General features: G+C 41.1%; 2 protein-coding genes across 24 annotated transcripts in view; one reads left to right on the forward strand and one right to left on the reverse strand.

Annotated features, from left to right (window-relative positions):
- LOC138744504 (catenin alpha-3-like) overlaps nucleotides 1-25,142 on the reverse strand; it is a 1,801,283-nt gene that overhangs the window by 1,113,538 nt on the left and 662,603 nt on the right. The gene's annotated exons all lie outside the window — the stretch shown is intronic.
- The window catches only part of LOC138744505 (leucine-rich repeat transmembrane neuronal protein 3-like), a 318,566-nt gene that overhangs the window by 50,897 nt on the left and 242,527 nt on the right, over nucleotides 1-25,142 (forward strand). The window contains exon 3 of one of the 8 annotated variants that reach the window (XM_069900820.1): nucleotides 8,601-8,709. The exons of the other annotated variants lie outside the window; for them this stretch is intronic. Within the exon in view, the coding sequence (XP_069756921.1) occupies nucleotides 8,601-8,627 (27 nt within the window). The 3' untranslated portion in view covers nucleotides 8,628-8,709. Of the gene's footprint in view, nucleotides 1-8,600; nucleotides 8,710-25,142 lie in introns of those variants that run through there. 8 annotated transcript variants of the gene reach the window in all.

The raw sequence follows: 25,142 nt of genomic DNA on the forward strand, positions 1-25,142 counted from the left end.
ACTATCTTCAAATTTGCTGACAATACGATGGTAGAGGCTTGTATAAGGGATGGAGATGAGTTAGCATACAGGAGGGAGATTGAAAACTTGGCTGAATGCTGCACCAACAACCTTGCACTCAATGTCACCATAACTAAGGAGCTGATTGTTGACTTCAAGAAAAGAAACCCAGAAGTGTACAATTCTGTGATCTTTGGGAGATCAGAGGTGGAGAGGGTAAGCAAATTTAAGTTCTTGGGAGTCACTATCTTGGAGGATCTTTCCTGAATCCAACACACCAATGGCATCATGAAGGAAGCACGTCAGTGCCTCTACTTCCTTAGGAGTTTGCAGAGGTTTGGTATGACACCAGAAACCCTGGAATATTTTTTCAGAGGTGTGGTGGAAAGTGTGTTGACTGGCTGCATCACAGTCTGGTATGGGAATGCAAATACCCCTGAGTGTAAAGTCCTTGAAAATGTGGTGGATACAGTCCAGAATATCACAGACTCATTTAAGGACTCTTACCTGTACACTTTATGAATTTTCTTTTTATTCTCTCTATATTGCACAGTCAGTTTGTTTACATTCATTATCTGTTTATAGTCCTTTGTTTACATGTTTTACACTGAGTGCTGTTTATTTTTTGCACTACCAATTTGTGGTAATTCTGCCGCATCTGTAGGAAGAAGGAATCTCAGGGTTGGATGTGATATCATGTATATACTCTGACAATAAATCTGCAGTCGAGACAGTTGATGTCTCTGCAGCAGTTTGAGCCACCGAGACATCAGCCATAAGGGTAATATACTGGCTGCAGTACTGCACCAGATCCCAGATTATATCATATTTTATATTGTATATAGATATGTTTTTGAAGGAGTTAGACTGTGGAGTTTAGTGTAGGTCACAAACAAACACAATCACTTCACAAAACAGGTCTCATTTAAAATGCAAGAGCTCTGCTCAAGCTGGACAGTCTAGGCTCCGAGTGCCTTTGCAAAAACTTTGACAAATGCCTATAGAGATTTCACAAGTAAGTGTTAATTGGACATGCCATGGATTAATGGATTATTGTTTTGAAAACAACAGATTAACAGATTTAAAAGATTGGGTCTGGTGCCAAAATCTGTCAGAATACAGTTTGCTGTTCTCAGAAGGTCATGTGGTTTTGCAAGCAAAGAGAGAGAGGAGACCAAATAGGCTTTCTCTGAGAGAGAGAGAGAGAGAGAGAGAGAGAGAGAGAGAGAGAGAGAACTGGTTTCTGCAGCATGGCAAGCTAGCAGCTTGTTTTAAAACCCCATTTTAAAGACGGGCTGAACTCAGGTTGTGGTCCATACAAGAGCAAATGGCTTGATAGAGTCTTTCACCTGAAATAAGGGTAACAAAAAGGAACTCTGTGGTGACCTGCAGTAGAAGAAGTTATCATTTGGAAAACCCTGATGGGCTAGTTCCTTCAGAAAGACACTGAAGTATCTGATGGAAGTAAATCAGTTTGTGTGTGTCCAACAAATCTCTCTCTGAAAACTGACAAGAACCTTCCTGAGCAGTAACTGTTTAACTGTTTCCACCAGAGCCTGGTGAAAATTCATAAATGTTAAATTCTGTGCACATTATAAGAATTGCCTGATACCAGTGAACTTGGAGGAGTGAGAAATGAGATTGGACTTTGAATCAAAGAACTTTTCTGAATTTATATACATTACGTAGACGTGTGTTTAGAATTAGAAGGGGGTTAAGTTAGGTTAAGCTAATAGCAATAAGTTAAAGTTTGATCCTGTTTTTATGTTTAAAAAAACCTATTTTTGTTTAAGTAACCATTTGTCTTGGTGAATTTCTACTGCTGCTGGGCTTTGGGATCCTCTGGGCCCATAACATTATGCACACCGAGAACCTCTCACGGTTGTCACTCACAGTTTGAATTTGTAATTGTTTATTTTCATGAGATACAGAGAAAAAAATCCTTTATTCCATGTGCTTTCCAAGCAAGTCACGCTTTTCAACAGGTGGTGCAAGAATAAAAACAAAAGGCAGGGTATAGTGTTAAAGAGAAAAGGACAGTTACACAGAGCAAGCAAACATCTTTTACAAATAAAGGATTCATTCAAAAATCTGATAAGAGAAGGAAAGGAACTTCTGAATCTTGTCCTTGAATCTGGAGGCATGTATTTACAAAATCATGGATCATGTATCATCTGCCTGACGGGAGGGAGAAGAGGAGAAGGTGACCGGGTGGGATACATCCTTTGATAGGTCGGCAGCTGTCCCAAGGGAATGGGATATATTGGTGGAATGGGAGGGAAGGTTGGTTTGTGGAATGGCCTGAGCTGCATTTGCAAGGTTCACAAGCTTTGTGGAAAGTGGAACATGATGCCAACACCAAGGAATGCTGTGGTTAAGAGATTACCTGAATTTAGGAATTATATGTTGTAGCAAAAGATGTGGATGAGAACAAATTGAGATGAAAGTTAACGTGGGAAAAGCTGTGATGAAATAAAAGATCCTAATAAACATGTCGCAAGGTTATGTAAATGGAAAACGTTTAAATATAGCTAAATGTGAATACTAAGTCCGATTAGGTGGTGATGCAAAATAGTACCTTGGGGTAAATACTGCCGTAGAGTATTGTGCGTAATTCTGGTCCCCAGCGTTGATTCTTAGCTGCCTTCTCATGTCCAACGCAGTTGGGGTTGAATGATAAATAATATCCACAGTGTGCACATCAATATTTCACAGGGTGGCCAGCAGGGCTGTCAGTGTGGACCTGTGCTTTAAATCATCTCAAGATTACTTATAATACCTAATACAATGTAATGCTATGTCAATAGTTGTTATTCTCTATTGCTGGTCTGTGGGTTTGTCCTAGGTTTTAACAGTCTGAAACCCACTGCTGTAGATTTTCCCATAGTCTTTCATATATTGAGCACATTTGTGCTTTATTCCTGCTACGATCTCACTGCCCTGTGAGTACGTAATATGTCTTCCCATAATCATTATTCTTAGTACGTCGTATTAATGCAATCAAGATAATGATTTTACATACATTTTTGTATTTATTTCAAGCCATTCCCATCTTTATTCTGAAATCATATTTTGATATTATTGATTCCAAGATATCTTACTATATTTGGCAGATTAACAATGCAAGGTTAAATAAAGCTCAATTACAGGTTGAAAAATGATGGGGGCTTGGCTCTACCTAATGCCATATTTTATTATTGGGCAATTAATATTAGACATATCATTTTCTGGATTGTTTATTCTGATAAACTTGAATGTCCATCATGGGGAAATGTGGAATTGAAATCGGTCGAGAAATTTTCAATAGTTTCTCTATTGGGAGCTGTCCTTCCTTTTGCACTTCTCCAGGTTAGTAAATTGACCAATCCTGTACCCAAGCACACATTACAGTTCTTTGATTTAAAAAAAAATGACTCTATCTGGTTTTATTCTATCTAATTATTTTTTCAATCATCTGCAAATGACTGAGCTTTTTTTCTTTTTTGAAAGCTAAGGGTTTTCCTTGTTTTCGCTAACTGTTTATGGAAGATTATTTTATGTCCTTTGAGCAACTTTCAAACAGGTATGGTCTGCCTTATTCGCATTGTTTAGATATTTTCAAATTAGACATTTTTTGAATGCTTTATTAGCTAATTTTCCTCTGCAATATCTGTCATGCTATTTTTTTTTTGTTTGAATCCCCTCCCATAAGGGTTTAATAGCAAAGGTATATGATGTTATTAAAATTGTGACTGCTCAATCTAAAAGGGTGTAGTAGCAGAAGCTTCAACAATCTCTTTCTGCAGAGATGGGCAAAAAGATTCTTAAATGAGATAATACCTCATCAATTTGTGCTGGACACTCCCTTATTCAATTTAAGGCAATACATCGGGTGCAGATGTCCAAGGACAAGCTTGCCCGTAGTTTTCCTCATTTTAATCTAATCTGTGACAGGTGTAATTCGCAAGTGGCTTTATTGACCCATATGTTTTGGTCCAGTCCAGTTTTGGAAAGATATCTTTAGTTTTCTTTCAGTAATTCTTGTAATTGATTTACAGCCAAATCCCTTAACTGCTCTTTTCAGAGTTTTAGAACCAGATGTAGGTCATTGTCTGGCTTCTGCTCATTGGATGATCACTTTCACCACCCTAATGGCTGGCAGAGCAATTCTTTTCAGATGGAAGGACCCCATTCCTCCTACTATAATCCAGTGGTTTTCTCGAATTTCAAAAAAAAAATTAGAAGTGCTGTATTTGATTTTTCTGTTAAATTTGAAGAAACTCGGCACCCATTCATATAATATTTCATTAGAGCCTGAGTTCTGATGTTTTTCTTTTGGGAGTTATTGTCCCTTCCTGATACCATCAAATTTCTCTTGTGAGTGAAGACCGGCTTCTTATGTCTGATGGATGCTGTTCCAAGGCTTTCATTTTGAATTGCTTTTGTTTATCATATTTATTTTTAATCGATTAATACAGGGGCCTTCAGTATAATATGATTTTTTTTGACTGTGTACGGGAGGGATGAAGACATTATTAGTTTTTATTGGTGGTTGTATATTATAATCTTGTCAGTCATGTACCCTTATATATTGTATATTTCATATTACATTAGAATTCATTTAAAAGATTGAGAAAGAAAGAGTGTGTAATAGATCACTCGTGATGTCACTGCTGAAGGATCCAAGAGATCCAGGTAAATCCTGGTCCAATGTGAATGGCTAACCGGGTACTGCATGTCCAGTAAGTTTAACTGTTTCCTAGTGTGATGGATTATGTTTTATTTTATATTGTCTATAGATATGTTTTAAAAGAGATAAATTGTTGGGTTTTTAGTTAGGTCACACACAGATACAAACAATTCAGAACAGATCCCATTTGAAAGGCCAGAGCTCTGCTCAAGCCAGACCTTCCAAGCTCTGGGTGCCTTTGCAAAAACTTTGAAGAATGCCTATAAGGACTTCACAAGAAGGTGTTACTTGGACATGCTATGGAGTAATGGATTATTGTTTTGGAAGATTAGGTCGGGTGCCGGAGTCTGTCAGAATGCAGTTTGTTGTTCTAGGAAGGTCATGTGGTTTTGCAAGCAGAAAGAGTGAAACAGGATTTTCTCTGAGAGAGATAGAGATAGAGATAATTCAGTTCTACAGTTCAGTAGCAACAGCTGGGTCTGGAACATGACAAGCTGGCAAGCTTGTGGGAAAAAAAAACATTTTGAAGATGGGTTGTGAGTTCTTAGTTCAGTCTGGTCAAAGCCCTTATGGTCCATACAACAGGAGATGGCTGGCTGCATAATGTCACTTGAAATAAGGGAAACAAAAAGGCTCTCTTGTGGGGACTTGAAAGAAAAAGGTTATCATCTGAAAATCCCTGATGGGCAGGTTTCTTCGGCAAGACGCTGAAGTGGTTGATCAGAAGGAATCAGTTTGTGTGTGTCCAATGAGCAACAAATCTCTCTCTGAAAACCGACATGAACCTTCCTGATTGGTGTCCATTTACCTTTCAAGTACAAAAGCCTGGTGAAATTCATAAATGTTAAATTCTGTGCATAGTAAAAGAATTGCCTGATACCAGTGAACTTGGAGGAGTGAAAGGTGAGATTGTACTGTGGATTAAAAAACATTTCTGAACTTATACACACATTAGATACACGTGCGCTTAGAATTAGAAGGGGGTTAAGTTAAGTCAATAGTGTTACATTAAAGTGTGATTCTCTTTTCATGTTTAAAGATAATTAAAAGAAACTTTTGTTTAAAAAACCATTTTTCTTGGTGAATTTCTATTGCTGCTGGGTTTTAGGGGCCTCTGGGCCCATAACAGTGGTGTGAAAGGGTCTAATGAATAGTTAAGGCCTAAGGGAGTATTGAGAAACAATGGGACCTTGAACAGTTCAAGGTGATGTAAACAGTTCAAGGTGAAAGCAAATGGGATATTTACTGTATAACAAGGGCATAGAATATAAGAGCATGGAAATTATAATAAAACATTGTAAAATATTCATTAGACCCCAACTGTTCTGGCTACTGCGCAGCTTGGTTCAGCTCCAACTCAATACACAAATGTGCTGATGGCACCACTGTTTTTGGCTGACTAACCGAAATTATGAGTCAAAACACAGGATGGAGGTCAAGACGTAGGCTGGGTGGCCAGAACAACAATTTTGCTCTCAATGTCACCAAGAAAGATTCTAGGAAGGAGTGGCTGAGCGACCATGGACCTGCCTGCATTGATGAGATGGAGGTGAAGAAGAATCCTAGCTTCCACCTATCAGAAGACCTTTCGTGTAGCCAGCACATCGAGGCAACGATTAAGAAGGCACACCAGTTCCTCTTACTTTGTAAGATGTCCGAGGAGTTTTGGGATCCTGTTGGATCAAAGTTTATCAAACTTCTGCAGGTGCACTGTCGAAAGTATTCTGGCTCGCCGCATCATAGCCTTGTTTGGCAAATCAAGTGTGCAGGAATTCAGAAGGTTGGAAAATGTAGCAAGCATCGCAAGCTCCAACCTCCCATCCACTGCAGACATCTATGTGAGGCTCTGCCTCAAGAAGGCAGCCAGTATCATAAAGGGCCCTCTTCACCCTGGTTACAACCTCTTCTCACAGCTACCTTCAGGCAGAAGATAGAAAAGTCAGAAAACTAGCATAAAGTTGGTTCTTTTGAAGAACCTACTTTATACAGTAATTGCCTGTTCATCTATAGCAAGCAATAGTTTTGGGCATATGTACATTGTGCAATATGGATGAAAATAAACCAATGAACATATAGAAAGGGTTGTAGGATGGCCTAGGATGGAACATTTCAGTTTTGAGCAGAGGCTGAATAAGCAGGGTTTATCTTCAGTGAAGCAGAGCTAGACCTAATTGAGATCTACAATGGGGATATGTTTATGAGGGGCATAGATTAATTGGATAGTGAGAAATTATTCAGGTAAGTTTAAAACAAGTGGGTATAGAATTAAGGTCAGGGAGAGGGGATTTAGAAGGGATCCAAAGGAGATTTTATTTAATCCTGGATGGTTATAATCTGGAAATTTCTGCTCAAGTGGCTGGTGGGGGCAAAGGCTCCCACATTAAACAAACATCTGGACAAGCTGGTGAATCACCAAGGCCCAGTTGGTGGCAAATGGGATTAGTATGGATAGTTACTGAATAATCATGCACTAACAGAGTGAAACAACCTGCAAATTGGAAGATCAATACCTCTTATTCCATCTGGGCACTCTCCTACCAGATCGTATTAACATTGACCTCCTGTTTCCATTATCCCCACCCACCTCTCTCTCTCTCTACCCCCCACCCCCCCCCCCCATCTCTATGTCTCCTTTTCTCTAACGGTCTCTGTTATTACTCAATCCCCCCTCTCGTTTCTCTCAGTCTCCTTTCCTCCAGCTCTGTATTCGCAGAGCCATACCCTTCCCCCTGATCAATTCACCCCTTTCCTCTCCTGGCCACCTATCCCTATTCAATTATAATGGCAAATGCAGAAATGATCGCCTTTTGCCCGTTGGCCTGTGCTCTTCCCTCGGCCCTTTCTTCCCTTCACCCCCAGCCTTTTTATTTCCCCACCTGCCTGGGTTTTGCTCAAACCTTGATGAAGAGCTTGGACTCAAAACATTGGTGATGCAGGCATATCTCCACCTCCTGTAGACGCTGCGAGACCCGCGGCATTTTTGTGTTTTTCCTCATTGGTCAGCATGCACAGGGTGGACTAAAGGGGCAACTTTTAGATTGAAGAAAACACCTTAATGTTGCTTTCCTTAACCATTTGTGACCGTTCAATACATTGCTGCAACTCGGCAGCTTGAGATACGGTACCTTTCAGTTGCCTGAAGCCAGCCTCCAATATAATTGGGAGAGTCATCAAAAAAAAAATCTGGAAATTTGTTTCTACCATCAGCGCCACTCAATTTATTACTTGGCTTCTTCAATCTTGGCTCAAGGTTAGCAAAGTGGTGGGGGGGGGGGGGAGGGGGGGAAGAGTTAGTGAGCTAGACTCAAAGGAGGAGGAAGAGCCGAAGATCAGGGCACACCTGGATAACATTTCAATGAGAGCAATTCTAAGTACATGCTAATGTATCGACCACAGCCAAAAAAGCTAGACAATGACACATCATGTTTCTATGTGCTAAACCATTCAGTTTCAATGAAAGATCAATGCAAGGGAAAATCTCTCATATATTTCCTCCTTGAGATGGAGAAACATCTCAAAATAATACTCAGGCACAGAATTAGCAGTCTTTTGGACAAGCGTGGATTGATTAGAGAAAGCCAGCATGAATTTATTGCAGAATAAGCTTGTTTACTTAATGTGCAGGTTCTGTGATGAGGCAAGAAATGAGGGAATTGCATTTGATGTGCTGTAATCAGGCTTTGAAAAGGTGTTTGATGAATTTCCACCAAACAAGCTTGTCATTGAGAATGAAGCCCACAGAATAAAAGGAGTTGAAACAAAATTGGGTAGAGAATTGCCTAAGTGATGGAAAAAAGACTAGTAAAAGTTTGTCTTTCGGACTGCAGGAACGTATACAGTGTTGATCTCCAGATACTAAGAATGCTGACTGCCTTTCTTGGTATATATTGATGTTCTATATCTCTGACTGGATTTTATTTCAAATGTGCAGACAACACAAAACCTGGAGACAGAGTAAACCATGAGGAAGATAAAAATGGACTTCAAGGAGACATAGCTAGTCCAAGAATGGGCAGAGAAATACGAAGTGCTATATTTTGGTAAGAATGAGGAATGGCAATATAAGCATAATTCTGAAAGTGTACGAGAGAGAGAGAGAGAGAGAGAGAGAGAGAGAGAGAGAGAGAGAGAGAGAGAGAGAGAGAGAGAGAGAGAGAGAGAGAGAGAATTTGAGGAAATACATGCATTCATTGAAAGTGTCTGGGCAGGTGGAGAATGAGCATATAGGGATACTGGGCTTTATAAACAGAGGCAGAAAATACCAGAGCAAGGAAATCATGATCAATCTTCCTGAAGCATTACTTTGGTCACAACTGAAGTCTTTTGTCCAGTCCTGGGCACCGCATGAGAAAGGATGTGAAGCCTTTGCACAGGGAGCAAAAGAGACATACTGGAATGAACCCAGGGAGGAACTGCATTGGGTAAACAGACTAGAGAAACTGGTGTTATCTTTGGGACAGAGACAAGTTGATAGGGTGAAAAAGAAATCACAAGGATATTGACAGTGCAGACAGAGGGGACCTGCATTTATTGGCAGAACGATCAAGAGCCACAGAATGAATGTGATTGACAAAAGACCCAAAAGAGACAAGAAGATGAACACGTGGGTGGTTGGCCTCTCGCGTGCTCTGGGGAGCAGCGAGGGCACTTTAAATCATGGTGTACAAATCACAACTTTTTCATATTTCCTTATAACCTAGACAGAGGCCATTTTGAGTTTGCCAACTCACAAAGCAATCCCAGTAGGTCTATCAAACAACTTGATGAGCATTTGAAAGAATTAGTTTTAATGATTCTAGAGAGATGTTGGAGAAAAGAGACTAGTTGAATTGTCCTTGTATGGGCTAGCACGTTTTGATAGGAATAATGGTCTTCTTCAACGCTGTAATCTTCTGTGATTCTGTCATTGCTGCAAATCCGACACATTCTCCATCTTTACTCCTGGGTATGTCTGACCCTCTCATGCAACGAGAGGTTTGGATGTGCGTGGTAGCATCCAGGGATGAGCAGAGCATGCCTAGATTTAAGTTCCTGATGCATGCGTGCTTAATTTGCAGATCATGCAGGCTACTCTGGCAGATATATCCTAAAATTTCCCAGAATTAAACATCTCCAGTGAGCCATCCTAGTCCATCCATATCAATGCAATGGTCAAGTAAGTGTATCAGTAGCTGCATCTCCTCAGTAGTCTGAGGGAATTTGGCATGTCAGTAGCATCCATGAGCAATTTCTACAGATGTCCAATGGAAAGTTTCTTGTCAGGGTGCATCACTCCTCTGCTTGAGACCTCAAGAAAATGCACCGAATTGTGAATGATCCTCAGGCCATCACATGTCTGCCTTGGAAAAGCAGCCAACTCATCCAATGACTCAACACACCCCAGACACACTCTCTTCACCACACTCCCCTCTGCAGCCCCACCCCCCCAACCCCTCTTGTCAGAAAGATTCATGAGTACGAAATCATGTAGCACCAGATTCTTTTTTTTCTTTTATCAGACTTCTAAATGAACCTCACACTCCTAAAATAATGTTGTCTCTACTTCTCTCTCAGCAACTCATGTGCTTGTGATTTATCTCCCCAATCTCAAACCCTAGGCCAACAGGTCCTGCAGTAGAAATTAGCATATTGCTGAAATTAATGTTACATCACAAATACTTTTATACAATTTCATCTGTCCATAACCCAGTCTAAGTTATTAATTGAAGTTCATCCCATAAATGAGAATGTAAGTAGATTCATGTTCTGTAACATCCAAGTATTAGGCCTCATTCACTGAAACATCTTGCAGTGATAAATTTTAAATTATATATTTTTTTAAATTTACACATACAGAACAGGAATAGGCCCTTTCGGTTAACGAGCCCAAGCCGCCCAATTTATTGTCACGAACAAGCCATGAAATTCATTATTTTTTGGCAGCGTCATAGTGGAAACATTCATATAAATCACCTTAAAAATAAATAAAAATAGTGCACAAAAAGTCAAAGTGAGGCAGTGCCTTTGGTTAATTGATTGTTCATGAATCTGATGGCAGTGGGGAAGAAGCTGTCCCTGTGCTGCTGAGGGCTTGTCTTCAGGCTCCTATCCTGATGATAGCAGAGTGAAGAGGGTATGGCCTGGGTGATGGGGTTCTTTGAGGATAGAGACTGCCACATGTAGATGTCCTCGATGGAGTGAAGTCTGGTGCCTGTGATGTTGCAGGCTGAATTAACACCCTCTGGAGCTTTTTCTTGTCCTGAGATTTGGCACATCTGAAACAGACAGTGATGCAACCAGCCAGAATGCTACCCACGGTACAACTCGAAGTTTTTGCAAGTCTTCGGTGACATACCGAATAGCCGCTGGCGAGCCATCTTTGTGATTGCATCAATGAGGAGGCTCCAGGACAGATCCTAGGATATGTTGGCACCCAGAAATTTGAAGCTCTTGACCCTCTCCACTACTGAGCCCTCGATGAAAACTGGATCATGTTTTCCTGACTTCCTCCTGGACCACAATCATCTCCTTGATTTTGCTAACATCAAGTGCAAGGTTGTTGGTGTGACATCACTCTACAAGCTGTTCTATCTCCCTCCTGCACGCTTCCTCATTGCTGTTTGTAATTCTGCCAACAACCATGGTGTCATTGGCAAATTTGTAGAAGGTATTGGAATTGTGCTTGGCCACACAGTCATGGGTTTATAGTGAGTAGAGCGCATCCAATTGACCTACCACCCCGGCATGTTTTGAACAGTGGGAAGAAACTGGAGCACCCAGAGGAAATCCACACAGACATGGGGAGAACATACAAACTCCTTCTAGACAGCACCGTATTCGAACCCTGCTCCCAGTTGCTGGTACACTAATCATGCTGCCCTTAATGCTTAGCTGACATTTTTGATACTGTTTGACCTGTTGGTTTAGACATCTTGGAAAGAACCTCTTTGGCCCAAATCATTCATGTTAACTAATTGGCCAACCTGAGCTAGTCCCATTGGTCTGTTTCTGCTCTATAACTTTCTGATCATATACCAGATGAATGTCTTTTTTTAAAAATTCGTCTTTCTTGCCGTTCAATTTCTGCCTCCGCAGCACATGGGGCATTCCACATTTTCAGATAAACAACCTCATTCTCATGTACGGTCAAAGAAATTTGCAGATCAATCACACACTGAAACACAAATAGAAATAACTGCGACTTTTAGTAAATAATACTCCACTATCAATCTAACCAGCAATCATTCAACCTGCAAACTGAAATGTAATATTCCAAATGTCACACAAAGGAAATTCTTTCATGGATTTATAATGGAAATGATGATTGAATGGAATGTTGACAAGGCCGGTAAATGATTGAGAAAACGACTGCTTGAATATGAAATGGAAAACGAGAGGTCATTCCCTTTGGTCCACAATGGGTATTCTTTTTTTAAAATGCACCACTGGAAAATATTGATATTTGAAGGGAGATAATTGCTGTTGCTCTCACGTCGTTGAGTTAACAAATAAAACAAACCTTTAGGAAAGGGAAACGAAATGTTGGCCTTAATTGTGAAAGGATGAGTACTGGAAGAAAGATATCCCAAGGTGCGACTGTTGTTAAGAAGTTCTCCCACACTGCTCCCCTCCCCCACCCAATTCACGCGAAGAAACCTCACGAGAGAATTGTGGAATATTCATGAGGCAGCACCTTTGAGCATTATGGCCAGTTTTAGCTTCTGACCTAACAAAAACGACATCTTTGCCATTAAGAGAGCGTCTTCAAGATTTAAGTTTGTGTCACCGTAACTAGAATCAGTGTTTTTCTACAAATAGACTATACAGGTTCATAAGACCACAGTTAATGAGTTATATGAAAATAAACATCTATTAGCACCAAGTAAGGACAGCATGTTAACCCTGTGGTGGGATTCATTTAGGAGCCTGATTGCTGCAGGGAAGATACTTTTTGAGCCTGTTGATGCTCATTTTCACACTCTTATGCCATCTTCCTAGTGGGAATAGGGAGAAGAGAGTGCGTACTGGGTGTGATGGGTCCCTCAATATATTGGCTCCATTTTCTTGGCTGCAGGATGCATAGATAGTAAGCAGAGGGGAGGGGTTTTTGAGTGATGTTCTGAGCAGCACTCACTACTTTTTGTAGCTATCCATTAAGTAGAAGATCATTCATGATCTTGATGAATAGCAGAGCAGATTAGAGTGGTCAAATCACAAGATATAGGAGCAGAAATAGGCCCATTGAGCCTGCTCCACCATTTTAAGCATGAGCTGATCTATCCTCCCACTCAGTCCCACTCCCCAGCTTTCTCCCCGTAACCCTTGATGCCCTGACCAGTCAAATACCTGTCAACCTCTGCCTTAATACGCCCAGCGACCTCAATCCCACAGGTTCACGACACTCTTGACTAAAGAAATTTTTCCGTATCTCTATTCTAAATTGACACCCTTTTATTCTACATTTATGCCCTCTTGTCCTCAAACCCCTACTAAGGTGACACATTCTTGCCACATCTACTCCATCCAGGCCTTTCACCATTTGAAATGTCTCTATGAGGTCCATCCCTCCCCTTCCCCCATCCTGCTGTACTCCAACAAGTACAATCCAAAAACCAACAATCGTTCCTCCTATGCTAATCCCTTTCATTCCTGGTATAATTCTAGTAAATCTTCTCTGATCCCTCTCCAATGCCAGCACATCTTTTTTGAAATAAGACACCGAAAACTGTACACGGTATTCCCAAGTGAAGCTACACCAGTGCTTTATGAAATATCATCATCACATCCCTGTCTTACATGCTGCTCCTCCTCAAATGAACACCAACATTTCATTCACCTTCTTCACCACCAACTCAACCTGGAGGCTATCCTGCATGAGGACTCCCAAGTCATTTTGCACTATGGAATTTTGAATTTTCACCCCATTAAGTAAATAGGCTGCCCTTCTATTTCTTCTACCAAAGTGCACTTTCCAACATTGTATTTTATCTGCCACCACTTTGCCCATTTTTCCTCATCTATCCAAGTCTCTGCAGCTGTTCCATACCCTCAGCATCACCCACCCTACCACCTATTTTGGTATAATCTGCAAATTTGGCCACACAGCTATCTATTCCATAATCCAAATCATTTACAGTATATAAAATAAGTGGCCCAAAATACTGACTCCCGTGGAACACCATTGGTAGCCAACCAGAATATGATCCCTTTATTCCCACTCTGTTCCCTGCCGACCAGCCAATGCTCTAGCCATCCTGTAATTCCATAGGTCCTCATCATATTTAGCTGCCTCAGTGGGGCACATTGTCAAAGGTCTTTTGAAAGATCAAACACAGAGCATCCATTGCATCTCCCCTGTCTATCCAATGTGTTATCTCTTCAAAAAATTGCAAAGGATTTTTAAGGAAACCATGCTTACTTGGGCCTGTCTTTTAATGCACCTCCAGGTATTCCCTAGCCTCGTTCTTGACAATCAACTCCAACAGTTTCCCAACCACCCAGGTCAGGCTAATAGGTCTAATCCTTCTCCTAATGTTGATGTTTCTACATAATAGCACCTTCCTGTCAGCTGACAGTTCATTCTGTCCTTGACTCACACAGTAGGTTCTACATACTTTCCAAAACATCTAATAAAATTTGGTAGATATAATAGATTTTTTTTTGACCACTTGTGAATATAGTAGATCTATTTGAAAGATTACGCACCTAATTGTGTTGTAATGGTGCGTGTTCGGACATTATCTTAAAAAAAATTACTTTTTTGGGGTATGGTTGATACTCAAGGAACAAGATACAGTGAAACCCCAATTTTACATGCCCCGATTTAACATAAATTTGGATAGAACACAACGAGTCATTGGTCTTAGGTGTTGGCTCCCAGCGGGAACAGGGACATTGGGCTTCCAGCAGGAGTGGGATCGTTAGGCTCCCGGTAGGAGCAGGGATGTCAGGAAAGACACTGCAGTTCCAAACACAGACGCACACGGATTTATACACAGACACTCTGATATTTCAAACCAAGCACTGGATCACTGGGACAGGTAAGTGTGACCTCGCACTGCAGAGAGATTCGAAACACTTCAACAAAGAAGTGTCTCAACCCAGCGAGGGTTGAGTTCACCTGTTTGCCACTTGTTGCTCTGACTGACTTCGGGGCAGAGTTGCAAGTGCTCTCTCCACGGATGTAGTTCTTGCTACTTGGAAACGGGTTTAAAAAATGGTGTTGAGCAGTGTTAAACTGTGAGCATTCAGCGTCACACACTTTTTTTGTCTCCTGTCGGCAAAATTGCCGTTTCTGGTTTACTAAAAATTAATTTGTATTTTATCTGTAACAACATGACTTGTGCTTGATTTGGATTGAAGTGAGTGAGAGTTGTGCAGCTCATCAGCCTCACTCTCTCGCCCCGGCATATCTGGACCCAGTGGCAGGACATAGTCGAGACAGCTGGAGACAGATCAGGATGTAATGGATGGCCAGCAGTGTTCTGTGTGTCTCACTGTGCCCTCTTAGCACTCCATGACGCATAGTCTGGTAAATCCAGGCTTCACCCGCTAGGTAGACAATCCCTGAGTGTTGTGGGTCCACAGCAGTTCTTGTGGCATGCTTGCAAGCCTCCCCACCCAATGTTGGGCATCTTCATCCACCTTTACAGCTATTGGGAGATGTCTCCTCTTCCGTCTGCTCCACTGTTGGGATGATGACCTAGTGGTATAGTAATGATACCATCCCCTCACTTGTTTTCACCTGCCAGCTGAAGCGGAATCCAGGGTGTGGCACGAGGAGCCAACAAGTGAGAGATTTAGGAGATGAGTGAGGTCCAGTGCTGCCTACCATCCCCACCTTAGTGAGGCACAGCTATCATCACCCCCTAATCAGAGCACCCTTCACTATAACAAAAATTATTTATCAAAACCCCAATTTAGCGCGAACTCACTTTTTTTGTGATGAGATTTTATGCACCCCAAAGATTGTGTTATAATGGGGTTTCATTGTATTCCTCCTCTTCCCCCCCACCAAAAAAGAAATTCTGCTGGAGGAACCCAACAGGTTGAGCAGAATCAGTCAGTGTTTCAGGCTGGAACCCTTCATCAAGACTCAAGATTTTCCCAAGGTATTTTCCCATCTTCGACCAGCTTGCTTTGGCAGCAAGGTTGACTGCATTCTTACCTCAGATGTGGTGCTTTGTTTTTCTTTCTATGTATATTCTTAAACAATCTAGGGATGTTGGGTTGATGCAGCATGGTGTCACTGAGGCAAAAGGTCAGCCACAATCTTATTAACTGGTGGAACATGAACATGAGGCTGAAAAGCATATTCCTACTTACAGTGGGAGCCAGGAAGGTAAATTACATTTTGGAAGCATTATTAGATTCTGATATTTTGTTCACCCTTCTCTCTTTCTTTCTGTGGAATTCCAGACTGACAGAAGACTGCATACAAACATTAGGAATGAGAGATTTCCTGTGTATTTGTTCATTCACTTTTGAAGTCAAAAAAATCTTTCAATCTCATCATACAAACTTGAATAAGATAAATGGGAAAGAAAAATAAGGTTTTACCTGACATACATTGTGCTTCAATCCCAACAAGAAGCTCTAATTTCCTTCAACAGTGCAATATTGCTACAATTCGTTTCCCATGAAAACTCTGACATCAATATATGGACTGCTCTACTAGAAACACCATTTATTTATGCCTTGAGCTTTTCAGACAAAGTTTAGATAAGATCAAATTAAACCAGAAGCTGTTCCAATAAGTTAAACAAGATAATTTTAGGTACTGTTATGTCCCCGGGAATATAGTACTGGTTTGTAAGAGGCAGATTTTTTTTTTTAATTATTCTGTAACAATGGGTTAAATGTCATTTATTTCTGAATTCACATATCCCATAAAGGGCAGAGAATGAGTTGCAGTTCTGTTAAGCTGAGCTCATGAAATTATTGAGAAGCCTGGCTATGCTATTTCTGCATGTTGTTGTTGCTTCCGCTATTGGCGTTATTAAAGGGCATCTGTGGCAATGACGACTGCAATTCTTTCTCAAGCACCAATAGCTGGTGCAGCTGGAGAAGTGTCAAGGAAGCATGGGGGTTGGGGGGGGGGGGGGGGTGGAAAGTTTGAAGGATCGTGCTGTAACTATCAGCTCAGCCAGAAATTCATACAGCCAGAAAATAGAGTGTGTATTGCAATGTAAAATAGTAAATAATTGAAAATTTGGTGTTATGTCATGTAAAATTACACTGCGGAACGGTACTGTTGAGATTAAATACAGTAAAGCCCCTATTGTCCAGAATTTCAATTAATGGCAGCCTCAAGCAACCAGCAGAGAAAAAATTGTGGAAATTAAATACGTAAAGAATACAAAAGTTTACAATTGGTGCACCTCACTGTTAGTTCACCAGTCACGCAACATGCAATCTCAGGTAACCAGAACATACACTTATCCCTGAGTGCCCGATACAAGAGGTTTTATTGTATACACCTTTGAATTTATTTTAAGTTTAGAGATGCAGTACAGTTATAAGCCCTTTCAGCCCATGAACCCCTGCCGCTTAAATACGCCATTTAACTGACAAATCCCATACAGCCACTATATTCTGTGAAAAGGCACAATATATATGGCAAAAGCAGAAAATGCCAAAAACTCTCAGCATAGCAAGCAGAACGTATGGAAAGAGAACAACAAAATCAATGTTTCAGATCAAGCACAGAATGGTTGATGGAAAAAAATAATAGAGGTCATTAAAAGCCGAGATCCTGAATCGAGCAAAGACCCCAGAACCCAACTCCAACCCTTGAAGAGATCACACGGACAATGGCAGTTGCCAAGATCATCAGTAAACAATGGGCATTGGAAAATGAAGATCACTGAGGGAGCTTCATTGTTGACACCATTCAACATGCCATTTCGATAACATGTTCCTATTGATATTCCACAGGCATAGTCTAGACAAGTGTTATACTAGTACAGGACTTTTATTAACAGACTCTCAGCCATCACTTAACTGGCCAGTGGGAAAGCATCTCCATCTGTTATACAGTAGAGTAGAGCATCTCTTCAGCCATAGCCAATAGCAAGCAACTCCATAAATGAGAAGCAGTCAATATAATACACTCCCCCCATCCCACCCCCCAATTACATTATCACACCTAGATCTACTTTTTGGCCTTTAAGTAAGCAAGCTAAAAATAAAATGGCCAGGAGAGGCTGCGAAGGAATGGCAGGGATAGCAGGTGAGGAAACTCTCAGCCCTCATCTGCCTCAGCAGATGAGAGAAACAGAAAGGCTTAGCACAGGTTGAATGCTGACAAATGTGCAAGAGTAGAAAGGGTTCCTGCTTTTCGCAAATGGAATACCAACCGAATAGAGTGAACCCCTGCCCAGAAATGGTCACCACTTCAGCAGAGCCGTGAGGAAGGAATTTTCCGGGGCAGTCCTGAGACATCATTCTTTTGTTTCTCGTTTGTCAGAACACACAACAAACTTGTCGCAATCTTTCGCAGCCAGTTTCCACAAACTCACGGAAATGTTTGCAGCGAAAAAAAAAGGCAAAAAGAGCAGGAGCAGCTGTGGTACCCGATGGCAGGCTGGTGGCATTTGTATCTGAATCATAATGAAGGAAGTGAGACATACAAATAAAAGAAGAGAACCATTAATAGTTTGTAAAAACACACAATAAGATCCCAGAGAGGAAATCCCAAATGTGAACATCAGCAACCACCTTGGAGCAAGTCTGCATGGCAAACTGTTGTGGAACAGAAGATACAGAAGTTAGGACTTTGGCCTTAAATACAAACCAAGAAATTTTGCCAGCAGATGCACTTTGTCACATGTGAACATAGAGGAAGGTTGCAGGACCTAGGTGCGAAGGTACGCTAACCTGGTAAACCTGACATTAACAACGAGAAGTAAAATCAGGGTGAGGAGTCTCAATGGAGAGGAATTCTGGATGTAAACAAGAAAACCTGTGAATGCTGGGGTCTTGGGCAATGAACTAAAGTGTTGGAGAGGTTTGGGATGCTTTCTCAGTGAATGATTTAGGGATGTCTGGGAATGATTAAGTAAACACAGATAACAAAAGAGCATGACCAGTATCACCTCAGTGGAAGATGGTGTTTTGTAAGCTCAATTCAGCATGATCATTCCCAAACACATGCATGGTGAAAAAGGTCAGAAGATGCATGAAGGGTACAGGGGTGCAGTGATATGGAAGCTGAGAGATCGATCCGCTGTTCTCTGGATAAACATAGATGGAAGGTGAATGGTGTTGATGTGCATAGTATATCAGGAGTTCAGAAAAAAAACTCACAAGAAGAGATAATGACTATTTGTTGTTGAGGTACAACAGAGAGTGGGAACTAGAGGTAGTCCTTAACTTGCGACCATAACTGGGACAGAAAGATTGGTCGTGTCGATTCGCATGTCTCAATGAGGTATTAAAGCAGTGGTTCTCAACCTTTCTCTTCCCACTCACATCCCACTTTAAGTAATCCATATAGCATTGGTGTTCCATGATTAGTAAGGGATGCTTAAGGTGGGATGTGAGTGGGAAGAGCAAGTTGAGAATCACTGCTTTAGACCCAATTATTATTGAAATATTTTGCTTGAGAAAAATTGTCATTGGCCCATTTCCTTTGGAGTTATGAAGCCGTGCACATAATGAATCAATTAAGTTCGATGAAAACAGTGGTTTTCAAACTTTATCTTTCCACTCACATCCCACCTTAAGCAATCCCTTACTAATCCCTAAGTATAGGGAATACTTAGTGATATGTGCATGCAAAGGAAAAGGTTGAGAACCACCGTATTAAAGCAATTTTTCAAAAACACTTAAAAAAAATTAACCTTTAATGAAGAATCTCAGCAAATGTCTTTTAATTGGTCGATGCGCAGGTGGACGCAACTCGCGTAGGTCGTAAGTTGAGGACTACCTGTAATTTATTCACAGAGCATGGAATGGAACTTCACTGCTCTAGCCAATCATGCCAAGTTTCCCTTCTTCAGAAGGATGAATATCCTGAAGGCTAGAACAATGCCCACAACAGTCAGGAATCCTGCATGCAGGACAAGCCCACATATAATAACAGATCCTAATTTACTTCTAAAGTTTTTCAGTGGGCTATAAATTCATCATCGTTGTTGACGCATGGGTTTCTTAAGTGAGTTTTCTAAGAGAACCTCAATCAAAGCAAGACCCAAAGGTGGCTTGATTGCCCCTCTCTACTGCATCGTGTGAGACTAACGTGAGCTCATCAGCTAAACGTCTAAAAGGCAGTGAGGGCAAGCAAAATACACACAAATAGTAATAAAACAATGGCAGTGAAGAATTGAATTGTATTGTTTATGGCTTTATGCACCAAGATGCAATGAAAATTTTTAATTTTTTTAAAATCTATCTGTAAGCAAGTCTCCATATAAAGCAGGAAGAGCCACTGTAAATGTATTGGGCAAGAATAAAACCAGAACACAGAGGGTAATGCTGAAGAGAAAATGTACAGTTATGCAGCGCAAGGCATCACTTTATGTGGTGCGCTGTTAGCCAGAATCAGACACACACAAGGTAAAGACTGTGCAACAGGCTTTAATCCACAAAGACTTCCATACAGCCAGGCTGGCTGTAGCTGCAGTAACTGAGTGAGCTTCAGGAAGCTGGCACAGGCTTATATGACGGAGGGTGATTGACACCTGACCGGGTGGGGCTTGATCCCTTCAGGCCAACTGATTGACAGCCGCCCAGGTGTTGTCCTGTCTCCTTACTCTCCTGCAGGTACAGGTGTTTCCCCCTGCAGTAGGCAGGGACCACCACACTTTATACTAATAGAGGCCCATGGTAGCATTTAAGAGTATTCCAGACAGACACATGGAGATGAAGGGAAAGGGGGGGTTATCGTTTGTGTCCAAAGTTTTATTTTGATTTGAAGATCATGTCTAGCATAGATACATGCGCTGCAGGCCTTGGTTCCTGCATGTTCAAAAGCTCTAGATTGTATATCATCAAGACTGATGAACAGATGACAGGGAATCACATCCAACCAAGGAAACCAGAGCCAGCACTATTTTACTCCTGAGGGCCCGATCGAGTGAATCGTAGGAAATTTCTGAACTTCAACAGAAAAGTTAATATCAGCAACATCACCTCCAACAACAGCAGGAACTGATCCAGCAGCAGGAATCACTAATGCTGGATCACCAAACAATTAAAAGGAGAAATAATTACAGGCAAGGCAACAGAATGAAGGCATAATCTCTTAGCACCTCAGGAAGAGAAAATGAAGGTGTGTAAATGAAAGCATTGTGCGCAAATAACAAGAAATTTCTGGAAAACAAATTGAATAAGGAAAAGCAATGATGAAATTGACAAGATTGAAAACAATGCGATGAATGTAGTTTCCACTGGGCCTCAATTGGATCAGAGAATTTGGCTGGAGTCTGGTGTATGTGATTGTCAGGGCATCATTTTGCAGTCTGATGTACTTGGTATCAGTCTATAATTATGGGCTTTAGATTGCAGTCTGGTGTTTGTAGATACCTGGGCCTGAGTATCCTGGGATTTAGAAAGGCAAGGCAGTAGGCATTGTTCATACAGATTTCAGCAAGACTTTTGGCAAGATCTCACATGCCCTGGAAGTCAGATCACATGGGTCGAGAGTGAGTGCACTGTCTGGATACCAAATTGGCTTTATGATCAGAGTTAGAGGGTGGTAGTGGGTTTTGTTTTACCCAGATCAGTGTGCCATAGGGATCAGTCTTAGATCAACTTTAGTTTGTCATCTATATCAACAACTTGGATGCCAGCGTACTGAGCATGGTTAGTAAGTTTACAGAAATTGGTGGCATAGCAGGCCATGAAGAAGGTTGTAAGTAAATCTAGGTGAACTGGGGAAGTGAAAGTGGTGACATAGGAAGAGAGGGATGTGAATGCCTTCATCAGCCAGGGCATTAGGTGCAGGAGCAGAGATGCCTACCATGCACGTGATGTTGGTGAGACTGCACTTGGAGTATTGTGAACTATTCCGATCATCCGAATGTTGGAAGGACATCATTTAGATGCAAAGGATGCAAACATGTTTCATGAGAATGTTACCGGCCTTGACAGGCTCGAATTAGGAGAGGCTGGATAGGCAAGAGCATAGGAAGCTGATGGGAGAGGGGCCTTATAGAGATTTATGAAATAATGAGAGACATAGATGAGATGAAGTGTCATAGTATTTTTCCCCCCATTAATGTAGGGGAATCTAAAATTAGGGGGGGTGGGAAATAGATTTAACGTGAGGGGGAAATATTTAAAAGGTTACCTGAGGGACAGAAGGTGGTAGATACATGCAAGGAGCTGCTGGTGGGTACAATTTACACAGGCTATGGATAAAAAGGTTCAAAGGCATACAAGCCAAACACAGTCAGCTGGGACCAATTGGTCAGCATGGACAATTTAGGCTAAAGGCCCAGTTACCATGCATAGAACCCCATAACTCTTTGCCTCTCTGATCCTTTCAGCCACATTGATTGACACTAATAAGGAAATATTCCATTGTATCATTTTGGTGGGATGAAGTCATTTTCTCAGCACAGGCCTTTAAGCTGATAGATATTGTAGCCTCTGTCAGAAGCGAAGATCCCATTCCTCCTTTCACTGAAGGTGTGCACCATTGTCACATGTTTTCAGACTGGATCAGGATCACAAGGCATACCTAACAGTTCAAGTAACTCCTCGAGATCCTACGGAACCATCCAGGCAAGCCCGCCCTCTTGGTTCGGCTTGTGTTTCCTCCCCAATCAATGCCTCGCGTAAATGGTGGGTCCTCTATCCGGTTGCAGGCTATGGAAATTCTTGTGCACTGATAGATGGATGGATTTTGAAAGTCAAACATTTGGTTTCATTGTATCTACCAATCTTTTGCAAGATGTTGGCAATTAATCCATCTTAATGAATTAAGGGAATTCTGCAGTCGTGTTTGGAGCTGAGTTTTTCTTTTCAGTAACCACCACACATACTTTATTTGATTGTAAGGTACTTCATTCTCTTCTGTGATTTGCATCATAATTAATGTTCTGTTCCATGCCACTATTTATTTTCTGTGGTCCTTTCATCTTCTGCTGTTTTGTTAATCATGAATTCTGTTTTACATCCCTGAAGGCAGGCCCACACTTTCTGGTTATTTTGTTCTGCAGAAGACTCAAGATGCTGATGAGGCTTTGCTCATTGTACAACCCCTTGCTCTCCTTCTATCTCTTACAGAAAGTCACTTCTGATCCATTTGCATTTTATTTAACTGCTCTTGTTCTCAAATCCCAGGGACCAGTAAATCTTCCTCTCTCGTGGTTCAGATATTTTCTTTTGTTCCGAATCTGCAGTCTCCTCACATCATTGTGCGCTTTGATAGAAGACAACAGCAACTATTTTAATTGCATGGAAAGGTTGCTTCGTGCTCCCATTTCTTCATTGGCACAACTGGAGGGATACTTGCCAGCATTCCCATCTGCTCCGAGACAGCCGTCTCTGCTAAAAGAACCTCATAGGAACTGGACAACTTTCCATCTGGGACCTGAGCTCTGACATAGTTCAAACCAACAGGAAGACAATCTTCTCCTCCCTTTGGCAAGGTCTGGATGCTTTTGATGCAGATGCTAAAGAATTACATCCATTGGTGACACCAGGGCTTTCCAAACTTTTTAGTTCACGGAAACCTTTTGGGGAGCCCCTGGAAATTGCAGAACCCCAATTGTCAATTACAGTTTAAAAGACATTGTGTATACTGGTCGGCATCATGGGGGGTGGGGGGGGGCGGCATTCGTGAGCCAAGTCCCCACCCCCAAATGAGTTATCGTGAGCCCTCACCCTCCTGCAGCACTAGTGCCTGGAGCTCCGGGATGTATTACTGCTTGAAAAGACATCAGTCTGAGACCAAGGCTCCCCACTGCTTGCTGTTTTGCCCCCGAGTTCAACAATTAATAATTTCTCCTCATGGTTGCTGTCTGACCTGCAGACATTCTCCACCAATTCTTTGTCTGCCCAAGATTCTAGCAATAGCAGGTTTTTGTGGTTCTCAGAAACGTCTTTATTGTCCTTTTGGCTCCAAGACAGATCAAGGCAGCATCTACTCAACTCATCATCAAACCCAAACCCAGGGTCACCAGGCCCTTGTGGATGCCTTTCCTCACTTGTCATTTGCTTTATTTCATTTTCCAAGTCAAGCATCTGGCTCCTAGGGGAAACCTCTCCCCCTCCCCATGTGCAGCTGGGCAACTTACCTGTACTGGCGGTCGCTCCTGTGTCGAGGTGGCAAACTATCGCACCATCACTTGTTTTATTGAGAAATGAGGTCCTGGATCCAAGTTGTTGCGATTGCATGAGTCACGCAAATGAATGGGTTTCCCGTCTACCTACCATTTCAGCTGCTCCCTCATCTTGCAGAAGCAGCTTAGGTCAAGCAGCATGGTTTTCACCATCAAGGAGAAATGGAGCACACCACACATGTGGGGGGAAAAAAACTGAGCTCAAGAACTACTGTTTCTTTTTGGGCAAAAGGTGATTAAATACTTCGGGATCTGGATCGATAACAATTTAAATAATTTTGAATTAGTTACCATTTCTTAAAAAATCAGAATATTTTAAAAACTGGACGACCTTGCCAATGATCTTTAGTAGGTGGAGTAAATTGTATTATGAATATTTTTCCGTGAATATGATATCTTTTCAAACTTTACCCATGTTGTAACCACAAAAGTTTTTTCAAGAAGTAAATAAACACAAGAGCATTTCTTTGGAAAGGTAAAATGTCAATAGAATCTATAGAAAAATTAACATGGAAATATGAATATGAAGTTTGCAACTTCCTAAATTTAAGAATTATTATCAAGTGCCTCAGTTGAAATTTCTTACTTCTTTGTTTGATGGATCAGGTAAACTGACATGGGTCAAAATAGAGATGGATAAAATAGGAGAGAAATTAGCATAGGAATTTATATATTCAAAGTTAATAATTAGTGTGAAAGAAGCACCTTTGCTTAAACATTTGATCACTCTCTGGAATAAGGTAAATAATCAAATTGGAACAAACCCCTTTGATTCAAAATTATCTTAAACCTTTTACTCAAGATAACTAATTTTTTTAATATTTGGTCTCATAGTGGTATTAAAAATGTAAAAGACTGTTAGGTCAATTGATGTCATTTCAACAATTAAGAGATAAATACAGAATAACTCAGAATACACTTTGTTATCTCCAACTGAGAGGATACTTGCAGGAAAATTTTGGCCCAATGATGTGCTTACCAGCTTGTCGCGAGTTGGAAGTTTTTATAAGGAGAGGTTATACTAAGAAATCTTTTATTACAAGCAGGTACTATTTGACAGGGAGTTCAACAATTGATGAGAAAAGATGGGCAGATATTTGTCAAAATTGTTTGACATGATAAATGTTAGGTCTAGTTTAGTTCAATATAATTATTTACAGCAACTGTATCTAATGCTGCAAAAATTGCATAAAATGAGATCA

This window comes from Narcine bancroftii, chromosome 10 (assembly GCF_036971445.1).
Source record: "Narcine bancroftii isolate sNarBan1 chromosome 10, sNarBan1.hap1, whole genome shotgun sequence".
In the NCBI taxonomy this organism is placed as follows: domain Eukaryota; kingdom Metazoa; phylum Chordata; class Chondrichthyes; order Torpediniformes; family Narcinidae; genus Narcine; species Narcine bancroftii.